Source organism: Vicugna pacos, chromosome 15, assembly GCF_048564905.1.
Source record: "Vicugna pacos chromosome 15, VicPac4, whole genome shotgun sequence".
Classification (NCBI taxonomy): Eukaryota; Metazoa; Chordata; class Mammalia; order Artiodactyla; family Camelidae; genus Vicugna; species Vicugna pacos.
In genome coordinates, this window is record NC_133001.1 from 44368470 (window position 1) to 44387488 (window position 19019).

The 19019-nt window shown below is 39.8% G+C and overlaps 1 protein-coding gene across 2 annotated transcripts in view; it reads left to right on the forward strand.

Moving 5' to 3' along the window:
• The window catches only part of DNAJC27 (DnaJ heat shock protein family (Hsp40) member C27), a 42264-nt gene extending 23468 nt beyond the window's left edge, over window positions 1-18796 (forward strand). Inside the window, exons 6-9 of one of the 2 annotated variants that reach the window (XM_072938103.1) lie at window positions 5610-5774; window positions 6402-6524; window positions 11206-11366; window positions 14931-18796. In XM_072938103.1, the coding sequence (XP_072794204.1) occupies window positions 5610-5774; window positions 6402-6524; window positions 11206-11366; window positions 14931-15063 (582 nt within the window). In that variant the 3' untranslated portion in view covers window positions 15064-18796. The remainder of the gene's footprint in view (window positions 1-5609; window positions 5775-6401; window positions 6525-11205; window positions 11367-14930) is intronic. The other variant, XM_072938105.1, reaches the window with a different exon arrangement.
• Window positions 18797-19019: the final 223 nt, after the last annotated feature.

Sequence of the window (19019 nt, forward strand, 5' to 3'; positions counted from 1 at the left end):
CCTGAAGAATTTTTTTTGGAGGTTATAGAATTTTGGGTTGATATTTCTTTTTTTTCCAACACTTGAAAAATACTGTACTGCTTTCCTGTGGCCTCATGGTTTCCGATGAGAAATATGCTGTAATTTGAAATGTTTTTCCCCTCACTTTTTTTTTTAACATTGTAAATACTTTTTTTTATATGAGATCAGGTCCATTTCATCTTAAATTTAAAATCTCTGCTGTAAAATTGTTTCAGTGCTGCATTAAGAAAGCAGCAGTTTTTTAAACATTGTATTTCATGGGAAAATAGTACATATCACAGAAAACTTCCTACTTTGCTGCTTTCTCTAATTTCAACTTATTTCATGTTATAGGAGAATCATTTCTCCTCTTATGGTAATTTTCCTTTTCCCTACTTAGATTTCCTGATCGTTTGTGCAGTTATTTTGAGGCCAGCTCTTGTACTCATTGAGCCTGTTGTCCCCTGTAATGTCACTGCTCTCAGGGAAGAGTGGGATTTCTGAAGGAGAGGGATGTTTATTGGGAAGGCTAACTTAGTGAAGTTCAGAGAGGTGTCCTTTTTCCCTCTGGCTGCTTTCATGATTTTCTCCTTTGTCTTTAGTTTTTAAAGGTTTATTTATAATGTGTTGGCATGGATTTCTTTGGGTTTTTCCTGTGTGGGGTTTTCTCAGCTTCTTGAATCTATAGGTTTATATCTCTTGCCAAATTTGGAAAGTTTTCAGCCCTTATTTCTTTGAGTACTTTTTCAGCCCCACCCTGTTTCTCCTCTCCTTCCCAAACTCTGATCTTGTTGTAGTCCCCCAGGGCCCTGAGGCTCTGTTCTTTTTCTGTTTCTTTTCTTTTCTTTTTTTAAAGTTTATTTTCTCTCTGTTACTTAGATTAGGTAATTTTATTATTTTGCTTTTCACTGATTTTTTTCCCACTGTCTCCTCCATTCTGCTCTTGAGCCCAACTACTAAGCTTTTTTATTACAGTCATTGCATTTTTCAGTAATTTACTTGTCTAAAATTTCCACTCAGCCTTTGTTTGGGTGAGTGGGGATGGAGAGACAGACTTATGAGGGGTCGGGCTGGAGTAGAATGGTTAGCCTCTGAAGCTTTTTTGTTTTTCTTGATCCTTCACCAAAGAGAGCAGGCTTTTGCTGGACACCTATTGGCAATTCCAAGTTGTACTTCTGCAGTTTCAAGTCTTGGATACATGAGGCAGGAGAAAACCAGGGAACTCGCTGCTGTGTCATGCCTCAGGGCCCCAGGTCCCTAGCTTGTATGCCTTCTTCTCTCCATATTCCAGTCTTCTTATGTATGTTTTACATATAATGTCCAGAATTTTTGCTTGTACTTAGTGGGAAGAATAGAGGAAAACATAACCTTCAATGGCTGCGAAATCTTCCGTCTTGTGACTGTACCCAAATATTTAGGTAAAATAAATTCCTTTTAAATGTGAAACCTTGAAGTGGATTAAATCAATTTCACAAGTATAGAATGTTGTCAGTGAAAAAGGCATGGAGGCTCTAGGTGAACCCAAATTTGACACAGATTCTACCAGAAATGCTAACACAAGTCTTAGATTACACCAAAGTCATGTCGATGGAGAGTTAGAAGACGCCTGAGAATTAATGTGGTCCAGACCTCTGCCATTGTAAGATTTTTTTCTGCAGCATTCCTGATTGATGGCCATCATTCATTCACCAGATAAGAAAATGCCAGTTTCTGTGCTGCACGCTGGAAATACACAGCCCCTGTTTTCATGGCACATAAATATGTCAGAGAAGACACATGTTAGACAAATGACAGAATACTTGGGACTTAATACCCAGACCTAGCTTATCTGGAAGGTCAGGAAGTCCTGTTGAAGGAAACTGCATTTAAACTGAGTGTTGATGGATAAGTAAGAGTTATGTAGGTTGGTAGGAATCCAGGGACAGTGTAATACATGGAAAAGTTTTGAGTGGTACAGACTGTGAGAGTTTGGAGAATGAATATCTTTAATGATGGGGGTCTCACTGCTTCACAACTTAATCCTTTATAGATTAACAACTTCTCTCTTAGGAAGGCTGCCTTCCTTTGACTTTTGCCCTGGCCTTTTTTTTTGAAGCAACATAGGCTGAGTCTGTGCTCCTACAAGAGAGCCTTTCTAATACTTGTTAACCTACTCCTTTCCAGGTAAAACATTTTTTATTCCTGCCACAGATAGACCTATCAGCATGCTTTGTGGATCACTGCCAGTTAGCTGGCAGGGAGTTAGCTGATGGGAGTTGAAAACTGGACACAACACTCCAGATGTTGCCTAACTAATGAAAAACACTGAGTGTTCTGTTACTTTCTGTCATTAGACACTAGACTCTTGTTATTGGAACCCCAAAATTGTGATGGCTTTTTTCAGCAGCTCACAAAAATAGAAGTATAATTTTAAAAGTTCCCTGAAATCATCACTTCTAAAGTACCTTTTCTCCAAAAATAGTATTAATCTCTCCTTTTCTGTCAAATATTTGCTGTCTGTGGCTCAAACCCTCCTTTTTGACAAGGCCAAAGGCATCATCTTCCTTCTAAACCCTAAACTGACCAGAGTACACCTTTGCTCAGCACACAGCTAGTGAAGTACCCACGGCCACTCTCACGGTCCCTGGCTTCCTGAAACCATAGCCTGTCCTCCATTGAAGCTTCCACTGTCACCAGTCCTGGGCCTGCTGAGAAAAGACAGTGTACTTAGTGTGTCAGACAGCAGTCTCAGAGGAAAGTGTCAGGGAGGGGACTCCTGAGGGAATGGCAGGGCCTGTATCTTACCATGAGTCTTGCTTCCACTGGTGCACAAAACTGAATTCCGGAGTCTACTGGGATGAGTCGTGGGTCGATAAAAATCTTTCTGAGGCCTGAGTAATATTAAACTAACAGCTTTCTCTAACCTAGAAAGCTACACCTCTGCTTTAAAAATTAAATAATCACAGTTCCTTTAGCATCCTATTTAATTAAACTTTGGATGCAGCAAGCCTTCCAGGACTAGCGTTAGAAGGCTGTTTGGGGAGATAATAATAGAACTGTGGAGGACCGTTGAGCATCTACTTTAATCTTTCCATTTTACAGACAAGTAAACTAACATTTGAGGTAATAAAGTCTTACTCAAGGTGACATAGGTAGCTAGTTGAGGAACCCAGACTTGAACTTGAGGCCCTTGAAACAGAATCCATTGAGCTTATTTCTCTTTTTACACACAAAACTCCCTCTGGACAGCATGATCTGCATTTTGAAGTTCTTTCTTTTCCCCTTTGGCATTACTTCTGTTCTCTGCTATAGAACATTTAGCCATTTAATTAAGCAAATATGTCTCAAATTTTTATATTTGCTCAGCCCGGCGGGGGACAGAAAGATGATGTGTGCCTTCATGCTGCTCACAGTCTAGTGGGGAAGACAGTGGGATGTGCTACTAACTATGAAACTAGACAAGAGGTGATGTGAGCACTGTTAGAAGTACAAAAGCTGTGATAGTCCAGGGGCTAGGGAGATTGCATTCTGTTCTGTAGGGGTAGGGGATTAGACATGAGGAAGAGGGCAAAAAAGCTATATAAAAGATACGGTGTTACAGCTAGACCTTGGAAAATTAAAGATAAAGAGATGTGGTTCCAGATGTCCTCCAGGGACAGGAGGGGGTTAAGACTGGGAAATTGGTGGAGGACTGATCCGAAACTGTCACTATCAGTTAAAAAAAGAATTTGAACTTTAGAGAGTGGGCAGTAGGGAAGCACTAAAGAATTTTTGAGCCAGGGCTTTAAAAAGGCACATGTGCACAGTGTATAATGTTGCTAAGGAGATTGCTTAGAAGACTCTTACAGTCATGCAGTCAAGAGATAAGATAATGTTGGCAATGAAAATGGAAAGGAAGTGACAGTGCAAGAAACATGGCAGAGGTGGCTTCTCTGGGACAAGAGAGCAGCAAAGGCTAATGCCAGGCTTTCAGCCTGAATGACTCAGAGAAGGACGTGCGACTTTCATCACTAGAAGTTCAAGAGAAGGAAAAGTTTAGGGAGGAATAAATTGGGGGGCATTTATAAATAAACTGTTGTGCATATTGAATTTGAAATTCCAACAGAACATTCAGCTGGGAGAATCCAGAGCTAACCGGAAATGCGCGTCTGGAAGTGCAGGTGAAAGGACTCACATTGGAGCATAGTTGAAACTGTGCGAGTGGTTGGTTCTGCTGAGCTGGGAGGAAGGAAGAAAAAAGAAGGGGCAAGGGCCCAGGATAGGATTTGGGGGATTGTGGTGGCAGACTGGAGTGGGAGCAGTGGAGGAAAGAGGCGTCGGAGAAATCATTTAAGAATGTGGAGAACGTGGTGTGTGAGAGCCAAGACAGCAAGAGTTGGGATTTTAACCACTGCAGAGGGGCTAAGGGCCATGAGTGCTGAGGGGAGAAGATGCCTTCCTGGTCTGCATCACGTTAAATTTGTTCTGATCTTGTTGGTTTGATTTTAGGGGATAGCTTCTTATGTTTCAGTAAATTAAGAGGCACTTACGTTTTTGGTCCAGGTATCTATCTATGTTCAGAAACATGTAGATACTTCCTGACAGACTTGTGAGAGAGGTCTTCATTCTTCCTACATATCTAGTGTGAGTCTGAATACTTACTGAAATTTTCTAAAAGGAACATATAATACAGGGTCCATGTCAAGATTCTTACTAATTTTGGCCTGAAACCCCCAGTCTCTCAACATTGTTCCTCATCCACCAAACCTGTCACTTTGGTGCCTCTGCCACTTTCATGTGCCCTCTACTTCATGCCACCTCTTCCCAGAATTAAAGATACACCCCAGAGGTGAGTTGCCAAAGGAGGCCAATCAGAATGAATGCAAGGAAAGAAGGGAGAAGGTGCTAATACACATTGTTTTCCAGGCACCATTTTGGTGTTCTGCCTTCATTATCTCATTTGATCCTGATAATAATCCTGTGAAGTAAGTAGTATTATCCCCATTTTACAGATGAGGAAACTGAGATGCAGAGAGGTTAAGTGACTTGCCCAAGATCACACAACTAGTAAGTAAGTGTGAACCCAGATGTGACTCCAGAGCCTATCCTCTTTTCCACTACATCACACGGACCCTCAGAGCTTGGAGTTCTCAAGATGGTGTGGAGACCCAAGAGTCATAGGGAAGTTCTACCTAGCGTCCTGGGGGAAGCCAGCTTTGGGTTGTGATCTATAGATGGCTGTACTTCTTGCTGATACTTGTGTCATTTTTGCCTTAAGTTCTTTTTAGTTGTTCACTCACCTTCCTAGTTCTTCCTAAGAAGAACTTTAGATAATTTGTGTTCTTTTAAGACCTACTAAAACAATTAAAGATTGATTGCTTCTAGTGAGTAGAACTGGAGGTGAGGAGGGGTGGGGCAGGAGGCTGTAACTTGCATTACAAGTCCTTCTATACTAATAGACTTTTTTTTATCATGTTACTTTGATTTTATTTTTAAAAAAAGCCCTCTAAAGACTAGTAGTTCGTATAGAGATACAATAGTAAACACTACAAATACACAAAAGAGCACACTTTGCTAAGTTAATGGCTGTGATACATACTTCTATAAAATCGCAGAACTTACATTTTGTGCATCTGTTCTTTTATGTAAAGGTTCGTAATGAGTTTTACAAGGACACACAGGGTGTGATACTGGTCTATGATGTTGGGCAGAAAGATTCCTTTGAAGCCCTTGATGCATGGCTGGCAGAAATGAAGCAAGATCTTGGACCTCATGGAAACATGGAAAATATTGTATTTGCGGTGTGTGCCAACAAGGTAATTGCTCAACTTTCTAGGTTCCTTGTGGGAAGAGTGCAGCTCTGAGTTTTGGGGAACAAATAAAAAGAAAAAAAATTCTGTAATCTGTAGTATATAGGAATCAACAGCTTTTCAAAACATATGTCCCTAAAACAAAAACAGATGAAAAACAAAACCTGGTGTGACAGTATTTTTATCCTTCTTTTTTTTTTTGGGTGCCGTACTTGGGGATGCATATTGGTGACTGAGCAGGAGGGTGATTCTAATAATCATACTCTGACCTGGTTGGAGGAGAGGAAGCAGTTAGGTGAAGTGTGGATCATGGGAAAGTATGAAAAGCAGACCGTGGCCCTCGAGCGTGGCAAACGTCGTGAACCCAACTTTCACAGAGCTGAGTGGCAGCAGTTTTCTCGAGGGGAAATGCTGCTAGCAGGCCCTTGTTGTTTTGCCACAGAAAATCAGTCCATATTCAATATTAGCAATTTTTTAATCTTTCTTGATCCTGGCCATTTTATATACTAGTGCTGGGGTTCACTTAAGGATAGTTTTTGCCTCAGCAGAGGATTGACAGGGACCTCACTGGGCCTATTCTAGTGGGACAAGGTTGGAATCCTCCCTCCCCTCAACCCCAGCTTTCTATTTCAGATTGACTGTACCAAGCACCGCTGTGTGGATGAAAGTGAAGGGCGTCTTTGGGCTGAAAGCAGAGGATTCCTGTACTTTGAAACTTCTGCTCAAACTGGAGAAGGAATCAATGAGATGTTCCAGGTAACCTGGCTTTTTATTGTCTTAAAGAGTTCGTTATCAAGGCTGACCATACCAAATTTTAGTTTAAATTACGAGAAGCAAAAAATAGGAATTTCTCATTAGAATGAACTCTTTCTTCTTCTCAGAAGCTGGTAAGAAAGAGAGAATGGGAGAAAGAGAGAGAGAATGAGTGTGTATGTTGTGTTTTATTTGTCTGCTATTTTAGACCTGACCTGGCTGCTCATCAAAATTACCTGGGGAGGGTTGGGGGTGGGTATAGAGCACATGCTTAGCATGCACAAGTCCCCTGGGTTCAATCACCAGTACTGCCATTAAAAAAAAAAAAAAAAGAATTACCTGGGAATATTCTTGAAAAATCTCTATAGGTGATTCTGATGATCATCAAGTTTAACAACACATATTATATACCTACTTAAATTGGACAAAGATTTTCCTTAAAACTACCTTTGGTTACATTTTTATACATTGTCAAATGAAAGCCATGCTTTGGCAAAATTGCCTTGCCATAGCTAATATAATCCTATGTCATAGCCCATGGGGGTGCATTTAGAGACCAGGAGGCTGTCATTGCAGCCAGCCAGTCATGCTAAAAGTTAGGTCTCACTAGTCAAGTAAGTAATTAATAGAAGGATGGACTCACATTGCAACCTGAATAGATGGCCACTTTTTAGGACTTACTTATCTTGAATAATTTTAAGGGGATGAGGCTACTTAAACAGCAAATTATAGTCAACTCTTAATTATAGATACATTTGGAAGTTAAGTGGTAGCATGAATAATGCATTTTTTTTCTTATGAATATATCTGATATTTTGGGAATTTTTAGCATTTCAAATAATGTAGCTATACTAAAAAGAGTTGTTCTTAATTATCAAGTGGGATTTTATTTAATCTTTTATGCTGAATTTTCTTCTCTCAAGATCTCACCCCTCCTACTAGAAGACAGGTTTCATCCTTGGCTGACAGGCTGAATTGGGCATCAGTAGTTTTTATTTCAAGACCAAATAAGGTTGATGTTGTTTTGCCACTTTTCTATCCTTTTGAGTACATAGACCTATGTGAGTTTGTACCTACTTATGTATAATAATGATACTTAACCATTTGAACAATACTTCACAATTCTGGAGAAGTTTACCTGTTTCATCTCATTTGATACTTAACAATGTGTGGCAGATATCATTCTCATTTCAGATACAAGGACACCTAAGAATAGTAGCGATTTGTCCAAGAGGTATAAGTAACTGTTAGAAATTAAACTTCTTTCAGCACTTTAAAGATACGGCCCGTTCTCTCCTGGTCTCTGTTGTGTCTCATGAGATGTTAGCACCTGTTCTTACTCATTCCTTTACGTATAACGTGTCCATTCTTTTCCTCCACAGAGTTTCTCCTTATCTTTGGTTTCAGCAGTTGTGCTGTGTGCCTAGGTGTGCTTCTTTTATATTTATCATACTTGGGGTTTGTTGATTTCTGGATTGGTAGGCAAATGTTTTTCATTAAATTTGGGAAGTTTTTAAAAATATGTATTTCTTACAATACTTTTCTTGGCCCTATTCTCACTCTCTTTTCCTTCTGGGGCTCCAATTACATATATATTAGACCATTTGATTTCATCCCACAGCCCTTGAGGTTGTCTATTTTGCTTCCATTTTTTTCTCTGTTTTTCAGGTTGCATTGTCTTTAATGATCTGACTTCAGTCTGCTGTTAAATCTACCAAGTGAAGTTTTCAATTCATTTCTTTTCAGGCCTAGAATTTGCATTTGATGCTTTTGTGTAGTTTCCAGTTTTCTGCTGAGATTATCTGTTTACTCATTTTGAACATATTTTTTCTTTATCTCTTTGAAATAGTTATAATAGCTGCTTGAAAGTCTTTGTCCAATATCTGAATGATCTTGGGTTCAGTTTCTATTGACCACTTTTTTCCCTGACATTCTCTTGTTTCTTTGTATGAGTAGTAATTTTTTATTTGATACCAAATATTGTAGATAATACATTGTAGAGACTCTAGATTTGTTTATTTTCCTCAGAAGAATGTTGATTCTTATTTCAGCAAGCAGTTCAGTTATTGGCAGATTACACTGAACTTGTGTGGTCTTGACTTTTTGCTTTATTAGCAAGGACCTGAAGGAAGACCAAAGCGTTTCCCAAGCACTTCTGATTTGTCAGGACCTAGCCTCCAAATTCTGTTCGTCTTGCAGATCTTGTCAGTTCTTGGTTTTAGGTTTTGTTAGGATGAGTCTAACTCCTAAGACATAGCTTTTCTGTGGTGTCTCAGCTAAATGCTAGAGGTATTAATAAGGCGTTAAGGCAATCTCTCTACTCTGGCAAGGCCAAACTCTAGCGTCCTCAGGACAGCTCTTTCCCTAGCACCAGTAGTTAGTTCTCTTCTCAGCCCCTTAGTAGCTGTTATCTGGTAAGCCTCAGGTGATCTCACCATATGTATATATAGCCTAGCTCTCAGCTACAAACTGTTAGGGACCCCACATGGACTTCTGGGGCCCAACTCTGTACACCTCCCTCCTATCCAATGCCCTGCTCTGCAGATTCAAGCCACTTCAGCATCCTCAAGCTCTGGTCTCTGCCTTCTTAGCTCGGTGGGATTTTGTGTCTGCTCAGACTCCAGCTCTCTGACATGGTCAGGAAGTGGACTCCAGGTAGAAACCCAGGAACAGTCTTGCACATGCTATTTGGCCACCTCCTGAAAATAGTTGCCTCATCTGTTGGTCCACTTTTATGGTAGTTTATGGCAGGAGGTCCAGTCCAGTACCCATTACTCCAACATGGCTGGAACTTAGACAAGGAATTTAAACAGACTTTTGACTTTAATTCTAGTATTCTCTATATCACACCACAGCTGGTCTGTAACATTATGTGTTATGAATAAATGCTTGTGCCCTCAGAAATCTGTGAGTGTTTATATTTTAGTCTGACTTATAAACTGGAAGAAAATCTTACTGATACGTAGTAAAAGCAAACATTTGTGCACTGTGATCCCTTTTAGATTGCTTTACTTAGAAGTAGTGCTTTCCTGCTGGTTAAATTTAATAAATACTTTCTTTGTTTCCTGTATACTTAATAGACACTTTACATCAGGAAGGAACTTGGTTTTATCTTACGCTGTTAGAACAGAGTAGTATTAAGATAGACTTAAACTAAGTTAATACTTGTCTTGGTATCTGGTGTGACACTCCTTCTCACGGGTCCGGGCTTCTTGTTTAGGTTGCCAAGTCGATTAACTGTTACTGGAGATAAGAAAGAGGAGTCAAAGAGAAAGATTAAAAATGTAATGATAGTAGGAGCTATCTGGAAAAAAAAGAGGAAGAAATTTAAAAAGAAGTGACGGGAAGAGGAGATTAGTCAGTTTAAAAGCAGCCATAGTGTATTAAATTAGTATTTCGAGTGAAGTTATTCAGCAGAAGTAACAATGCACAGAGCGTGAATTATGAGCAGGATGAAAAAATAGTTTGCACTTTGAGAAACATGAAAATAGGAAAAGAAGCTCACAGCAAAAAAAAATGTGACAATGAATATATGTATGTTTATGTATAACTGAAAAATTGTGCTCTACACTGGAATTTGACACAACGTTGTAAAATGACTATAACTCAATTAAAAAATGTTTAAAAAATAGGAAAAGAATATGAACAGTTTACAGAAAATGAAAAGATGGATGAACGTATGAAAAGATACTCAATTTTGCTTAATTAAAGATATGCAGATAAAAACTATGAAATACACATCAGGCTGGCAAAAGTGAAGATGTATGGTAATGCCCAGTGTGGACCAGGGTGTGGGGAGTAGGCACTATGGAAGTATAAACTGGTGCGGCCTTTTTGTATGAAAGTTGTCAAAATCAAAAAGTAAAATGCACATACACTTTCATTCAGTAATCCTTGTTTTAGGGATTTATCCTAAAGCAGTATCCCCACAAGCATGTAGAGATATACAAACACACACACACACAGACAAATATTCACTAAAGCACTATTTGTAGCAAAACACTAGAAACAATTGACCAGTCCAAGAATAGGGAGTTGGTTACATAAATTATGGTACAGTCACACAGTAGAATACTGAACAGTCGTCAAAAAGGAGGAAGAAAGTGTATGCTGCGAGAGAAAGATTTCAGGATTTATTATTAAGTGAAAAAAACGCAAGGCGCTACGCAGCCCTCTTTTCTTCTGTGTATATATATTTTTTATTGAAGTTAGTCAGTTCACAGTGTTGTCTCAATAAACAGCCCTCTTTTATGTAAATGTTTAGTGTTTGGATGTGTGTAAATACTGGTGTGCTGATGGAATGGTTCTGGAAGGATACTCAAAAAATATTAACAGTGGTTACCCCGAGGAGAGGAGCTTGAGGGTAGGGAGACGGTTTTCGTTTTACACTTTTCCTTACTGTTTGAATTTTTCTAACAATATTCGTGTACTAATTGTTAATTTCAAGTGTGATTATCTGAGAGTAAGATTATGAGCCATTTAAATTTTATTCCTTATACTTTTTGTGTGCTTAAATATATATGCATATATATAGTATAAAGGAAAAAATCTTCCAAAGTACATACTTGCTTTATTGTGAATATTGAGTTACTGGAACGTATTAAAACTCTTTAAGTTGATGCTTAAAAGAAATTTCTCTCTTCACAAAATCAGTTCTCTTCTGGAGTGTGTTTTCTTTTTACAGACCTTTTATGTATCCATAGTTGATTTATGTGAAAATGGCGGGAAACGTCCCATCACAAATAGCAGTGCTAGTTTCACCAAAGAACAAGCAGACACCATTCGCAGAATTCGAAATAGTAAAGATAGTTGGGACATGTTGGGAGTCAAACCTGGGGCCTCAAGGTAAGCAGTGTTCTCAGACATCAGTCCTGACTTCTGTCGCAGAGAGACTCAGCCGTCAGAATTACAGTGCAATATCATCTTGTAATTGGCTAGGCATATGAAGATGTGTGGAAATGTATGACATGACTTTCTAATGCTCTGTCACTGAATTAAGTGAATACCAAAGAAAGAAAATAGAGGGCACAGTTGCCTGATATGGGAACTATGTAGTGTGTATATGTGTGTGTGTGTGTGTACACACGCACATACTTTCTGAAATGGTATGCTCTGCTTTTGTTGAATAAGAGCTTTGAAGGTAATGTAACCTTAAAAAAACACTTACAAATAGAATTCTTAAATCATAGACTTTCAGAGAATGAAAGAATATTAGCAATCTACTGGTCCAAAAGTTTCATTTCATAGAGGGGAAAGTTGGAACTCAGTGAGAGTAAACACACATTCAGGGACCCCAGGAGTTAGTTGTAGAATTGATTCTTGACCCTGAAAACTGTGTGTCTGCTCGCCTCTGCCTCTGTCAAAAATCCTGCTAGTCCCTTGTCTGTGTGTATGTATGTTAAATTACTTCATTTTAGCCAAAAGAATTATTTAGGAGAAAAAGAAATACAATCACTATTCTTTGTTGCTTGTGCAAGAATAAATCATTCGGTATGGTTATATAACTTTTTTTCAGTTTTATTGAAATATAATTGACATACATACCAGGACTGTGTAAATTTAAGGTGTACAGCATAATGAATTTGACTTAACATATATTGTGAAACAATTACCACAGTAAGTTTAGTTAACATCCATCATCTCATATAGATACAAAAGAAAAGAAAACAAAAACATGTTTTTTTCCTTGTGATTAGAACTCTTGGAGTCTACTCTCATAACTTTTGATCATTATGTAACTTTTAATGCTCTAATACTGCTGTTACTGTGCATGTTATTAAAGTTCTCAGATCTTTTTGTTTTATACTACTGCTTTTCTCTCCATGCTTGTCACTTTCTACTTTTTCACCTTGATTCCCACGGAAGAAAACAGTACGTCTTGAAATTGCCTTGTCAACATCAGCAGCATTACATATCTCTTCTCCATTTTGGTTTCATAGCACATGTTCAAGTCCAGAAGGAAAGAGGTGGGGGAAAGAGGAAGACAGTTGTTGGTCAGCCTTGACTTGCCAGGCATTACTGAGGATGCTTCAAATATCTGAAGGAATGCAGATGACCTCATGTATATAGCACAAAGTTAACTGATGTCTTTTAAATGTCCTTTTAGACTTCCATAGTCTCATTCTAAATACTTCCACTTAATCTCCAAGAGATATTGGCTCTAAAACTAGTGAACTATTACTTATTAACTTAGAACAATGTTTATTAGGGAAAAAGAAAGCTTTGGTTCCATATTTATTCACTGTGGTTAATTGGAATCTACCAAAATTTGCAGGACACCCATAATTTTCATACCCTTAACCAATATAAACATGTACTTTGCTTACCTTTATTCCTCTGGGTCTATCAAGCTAATTTTGTATGACATTAAGCACATTTGGGCAAAACCTAAAAAAAAATTTTTTTTAAGTTATAGAAAGGTTTTTTTGTTTGTTTCTTTCTTTTCTTGGGAGGGGAGAGGTAATTAGGTTTATTTATTTGTTTATTTATTTTTAATGGAGGTACTGGGGATTGAACCAAGGACCTCATGCATGCTAAGCACATACTCTTACCAGTGAACTATATGCCCTCCCCACTAAGAGTTTCAATGTTTGTTCGGTTCAGTGTTTGCTCTTCTTGAACTTTAAGAAACTCTTCGTCTTCAGAAGAACTAAGATATTTTTTACACACCTGACTCAGTCTTATTTCTCCAGAAATTTCCTTGAAAGTGTCTTCTGATAGCTAGAATTCCTGAAAGGGACTCAGCGCAGAGGACCAGGTCTAACCACTAACGCCATGTGGACATTTCCCCTCAGGAAGCAGAGTGGCTGGAGGGGCCTCATCCAAGTCTCACGAGGAAGAGGGAGGCTGTCGGCAGAATGTGATTCTTGTTAGCTAATATCACAGTTATCTGTGTGGGAAAGCTACATACAAGATTAACCCAAGAAAATTCAGAAATACTGCTCTAAAAGCAGAAAGCAGAAAAAGCCTTAGAATGAAGGTATGCCCAAGACATGGACAGGTGTGAACATTCCCCTGTGACTCCCCAAGTTGACACGTAAGACTTTCTTTCACATCCGTTGTCAAAGACTATCTTCCAAGATGTCAAAGACTATCTCCCTAATTTGTAAAGCCAAACTGGAAATCCTTCTGATAAAAAATAAAGGAGAAAAGGTTGGACATTGGGAAGCACCAAATCCAAGCTTACAAGATTAACTGGAACTTTGAATTACAAAAGGAAGGTGGGAAATAGAACCATCTGGTAGAGACAGAGCCCGACCCTGACTGGGGCTGGCTGGTTACTTAGAATTCTCTCGGAGGCTGGATACCTGAGGATATGAATTGCTGGGAGGGTTATAGGGACAGGTGGTCTCCACCCCCCCAACAATGGTCCCTGCTCTTTGAGGAGCTCAGGAGCCTAAAGATCTTTCCTGGAGCTCGCTGGTCTCTGGAGAAACACTCTTGTACTGCTCCTTTCCTCTTTAAAGAATGTCAGTTTCTCTCTTGTTTCGTCTTTGGTCTCAGGGAGCTCCCTGGAACTCTGAGGTGCTCCTTTCCTGTGTCCCTTTCTTGGTCAGTGGTGTCACCATCTTCCCTGGGGCCTCAGATTCGCTGGGACCCTGGGACTCATTTTAGCCCCTTTTCTTGTATCTTCTCCACCTGTGTATCCAGCTCATCATCTGTTTCTGCCAGTTCTTTCTTGATATCTCCTTGTCTTCCCTTGCTTGCTTCCACAAATACCTTAGTCTGAACTCTTGTACTCATGCTTGGGTTAGTGTAACAACCTCCTACCTGTCTCCTAACTTCAAAAAACAGCTTTCCTAGTACCATTTTGTCATGAAACACCCACTATTGTTATTGTTTATCAAATCTAACTTTTTTTGTTGTTTTGCCTTCAAGGCCCTCACTCACTGAGCCCTGCTCCCAGCTTTGTTTCTTGTTACTTCCCAGTGCCTTTCCTTGTGGAGCTACATGCCCTGTCTGTGTTCCCTCCCAGCCTCTACCAGTTCTATCCCTGCTGCTGTGTATTTCCCCACCATCATGTCAATCCCCGAACCCCACCTTCTTCCAGAAGCCTCCTCCTCCAGGGGGCCTGCCCTGATGGCCCCCGTCCCCATTGCTTCAGTCAGCAGAGCTTCTCTGAGTGCCTGTTAGATGCCAAGTACTGTCTGTTTTCATCTGATCACGTTTTTACCAAGTGCTTTCTTCATGTTTGTATACTCACTTTGCATTATATATTTTTCTACTTGTATGTTACATATTAGTTGTTCATTGTTTGCTTCCTGGTCCTTTAGTCCCACCTTTGAGAAAGGGTGACAATTATTGGGGATACACTTACTGCAAGAGATGTCATCCAGACATCTAAAATGCAGTGGATGGAGGGTGGGGGCGGACCCCGATACTGACACAGAGCTTTGCTTGTTTCCGTAGGGACGAAGTCAATAAGGCATATCGGAAGCTTGCTGTGCTGCTTCACCCTGACAAGTGTGTGGCGCCCGGGAGTGAAGATGCCTTCAAAGCCGTTGTGAATGCCCGAACAGCCCTCCTGAAAAACATCAAGTAGAAAGTAGAAAAAAAGACAAGTGTGGGCCTCGAGTCCAAACAGACTTTCCCTAGAGGTAAAGTAGCCAACATGGGTTTTCCCTGACAACATGTGACTGCTCTTTTCACTCATGTGCTGTCATTTGTAAATCAGTAATTCAGGTGCCTGTTACCATGTCATAGACATTTTGCAGAGAGACGAAGTGAAGAGGACGACCTGGGATTTTTTTCCCATGCGTTTGTAAGCTCCATCAGTGTAGCATCCCTTAGGCACTTCGCTCAGGAATGTCTGTGAGGTTTCTGGAAGGAGGACTCTTACTTTTTCTTTAGTTTTCTTTCTTTCTTTTTTTTTTTTAAATTCATCATCAGAGAAGAAAACAAAAATGGAAGAGACAATATCAGAATTCCTGAAGGTGTGGCGTGATCTCACAAGCAGGTTCCTCCTTTTACAGTGAGTTCCTTAGGGGGTATTTTAAGCATCAGTCTGTAATTAATGAACTTTTGGCAGTCCCCTGAAAGTGAAAAGAGGTGATAACAGTTCTGAGCTGAGCGGCCCTTTTATTTGCTCTGTTCCCCTCCTCCAACCACCAGGGGGAGGGACAAGCCAGTCCTGAGAGAGCAAAGGCGGCGGCTGCAGCAGGTTCTGAGTACACCCTGGGTGGAGGCCTTTTCTTGGCCGTGGAAATGGGTGCTGGTAGTTGTAGGGAGCATGGTCACCTAGAAGTCAGGAATCAGAGCCCCAGACAGAAGTGCCTGCAGGTCACACTACGTTGTTCACACCCCCCAGAGGGCACGGCCGGCCTGTCTCGGGCATGTCTGGTGTCCTAGGAGAGCCCCCATAGGGGGCTTATGCCTCTTCTTGTGTCTGCATCATTTGCCAAAACAGGTGGGAAAGGCAGGGGTGCTTCTCAACAAGCTGGGCCTCCTCTTCACTTCCTCCCCAGTATTGGTTGCCTCTTTCTTCCCTCTTCTCTTCCTGTCTTGTTTTTGATATCACCACACCTGCCATCATTTCTCTCTTCTTGAATCCCTGGCTTCTGGCTGCTGCCCCCTCCATCCCCCCACGCAGCCTTGACCTGGGCCTGGTTGACCAGAGACAAGTGTGGATCCTTTGGATGATGGACAGAGAGACCGTAAGGCTGTGTGGGAGGAATCTGTTTCTTCTGCTTGGGTTCCAAATTTCTGATTAGTAATATTTTAAGCTACAGATTATGAAAATTGATTTTACATAGAGAAATACATTCTCTTGCCATAGTGTCTTCCTCAGTATCCAAGGGATGGATGAAGATCAGGTGTTAGGACCAGCCTTTCTTCCAGAGCTTACAGAACCAGTCTCACTGCGGGGCTCATGACCCTGTCACTCTCATGTCACTGCTCGGATTTTTAGCTGTGACCACCCTGCACTGATGGCGCTTTAAAGTATATAAAACATTACTATCTGTGAATTTTAAACAGCTGTCCCATACTGAAGTAGCATTCCCCTTACAACCTGAGAAGAAAAACCACTTTTATTTAATTCAAGGCCCTGAAATCTTCCAGAATCTTTCTCTTTCCAAAGCAGCTTTCTTTTTGTGTGACTGCACTTGGGCTGCATTGAGCTTGCTGTTAGGAAACTAAAACATTGTTTTCTAGCATGAGTTTTCAAATTGGTGATATTGAAAATTTTTTTTTTTAATAAATTGAGATACAAGATATGATTTCTTGTGGGATTTTCCTCTGGCCTTTTCATTTTAACTAACTCCTGGGCCTACAGAACTCCAGCCCAAAGTTCTTTGGGACCTAAACTTTACTTAAGGCCTTTATCATATGTAAAGTAATTAAACATAGATTTATTCTTGCAACAGAACTTAGGAGTCATATGAATGAGGAAGGTTTATGGTGATGTCAGCACAAACTGATATGACAGCTCACTGAGTATGTGGTCCTGTATAAGAACTCGTGCCAGTTTTCATTATTGGCATTAAGTACTAGATTTGTCACATCATTCACCTCCATTGTGCAGATAAGCAGTTATAGCAGAGAGTTCTTCAGTGCTTCCACTCATATCCTTACATTATGAGTGACTGGTTGAAATTCAGCCTGATCTTGATTCTTAGGTCTTGGGACTCAGTTCCCAACATCTTGATTATTAATATGAAGGATACTACTTTATTTATGTAAAGGAAAGACAAGAAGAAAGTTAAACTTCAGGGTCCTAGAATTTTTCTGATTTTCATCATCTTTGAGTAGAATATTAAGAGACAATGAAGCATGATCTTCAATGAATAGTTTTTTTTGGTTCTAACTTTATACAAAATTTTATAGACCTCTATGCATTAATTTAAATTCTTGGTGCAAATATATACTTTGTAGTTCAACATAATTAAAATTCCTCAGCCAGTTAGGATTTCACAGTACATCAGTGAGAGTAACAGCCAGAAGAATAATTTCAATGGCTAAAAAAAAAAAAATTTATAGAGACTATATAGAGAATCTTTTGTTTTTCAAAAAAGAATAAAAAGTTTGAATAGCTATTATTAAAGAAAAGCTGTTTCTTCTGCATCTGAGTCACCAAGATTTAGCACTTTTAAAACTTGTTAGAAATCCCTGGAGGCTTTTGAAATTAATCGTCCAACCTACCTAAGAACTTTAAAAGACACCCTCCTTTTGTTCCTCTGTTCCCTTTTCATGCCTCCTTTTGAATTTATATTCTCAACTGTCAACATTTCTTTTACTTCAGCATTGGCATTTTATTTCTTCATATAAGTACATTCTTGGTTTTTTTAACTTCGAAGTCCAGACTTGGGCATGCTATGCTGCTACAAGGTAAATTGCTATAATTCTGTAGATTGCACACTGTTCTTCAAGGCTCACATTTACCTCAGGACACTCACTCTAGTATGTTCTTTTGCATTGAATTCTCAACTGGTAAATATTTCTTTATATTGATAAACTAGTACCTAACTCACTGTTAGAAGTGAGCCATAGGTAAGGCAGCTAAATTTCCGAAAGAAAGCCAGGAGCGAGTGAGCAGACCCTGTAAGCTCTGAATCCGTGATGAAGTAGCCATTCCTCATTAAACAGTGACAGAGTCTTAAAGGGGAGGGAGGTGTTTCGGTCTCCAGCAGGAAAGGGTGGAGCCGTGTGCCCGTTGCCTTTGACAGGGACAGTGCCCACCCTAAGAGCCCAATTTCAGTGGGCACCAGAAGGTCACTCCCTTCTCATACCACACTCTGTCTAGCTCACTAGGAGTCCGCCAATGTTTTTGTCCAACTTTTGAAAAGGAATTTAGCCACAGATTACAGCCAACCACTTTTCATTGCAAGTTTTGCAAAGTGAGGAGAGGCTCCTATTTCTCATGATTGGTATTTAGCACAATTGTAAGAGACAGTTGATACGCTGTTTGTGGATTGGTTTTTCCATTAAACATTTCTAGAGAAAGTGAAAGCGTAAACTTGCGGTGTGAATAAGTTAGAGTGTGTCTGACAGCAGTGCCCTCTGAAGCTGAGCCATAAAGGCCGTGTTGGTGAAATGACTCGTTGGAAAGCCGGCTGGTGTGGGTTAGCTTCCTGCAGCGATTGCCCACGGGCTGTCTTCCCTCAGACCTGGAATGCAGAATCTCTAAAGAAACGCTTTGCTCTTACGAGGTAATTTACATATTTGCTTTCTGTTGAAATAACGGAAAATGTTAAATCTAACAGTTATTTATGTCTTGTATAGAGAGTGTCATATGTATTTAAGTTGTGTATTTTTATAAAGTAAAGCCAAATACATAACACTGGTCTGTGGGCTGCATTTATTTGCTGAGACATAGTCTTTCATGTAGAACATTCTAGTGTAAAAGCCAATCCAGCTCCTTACCAACTAAGATCTTAGATAAAACATCTTGCTTTCATTTCTAGTAGGTAAAATGGAGGAAATTTTATTCATTAGTCCATCAGGCTATTCTAACCTTAACTGTGATGAAAGTATTTTGATCTCTTAAAGAAAGATACCAAT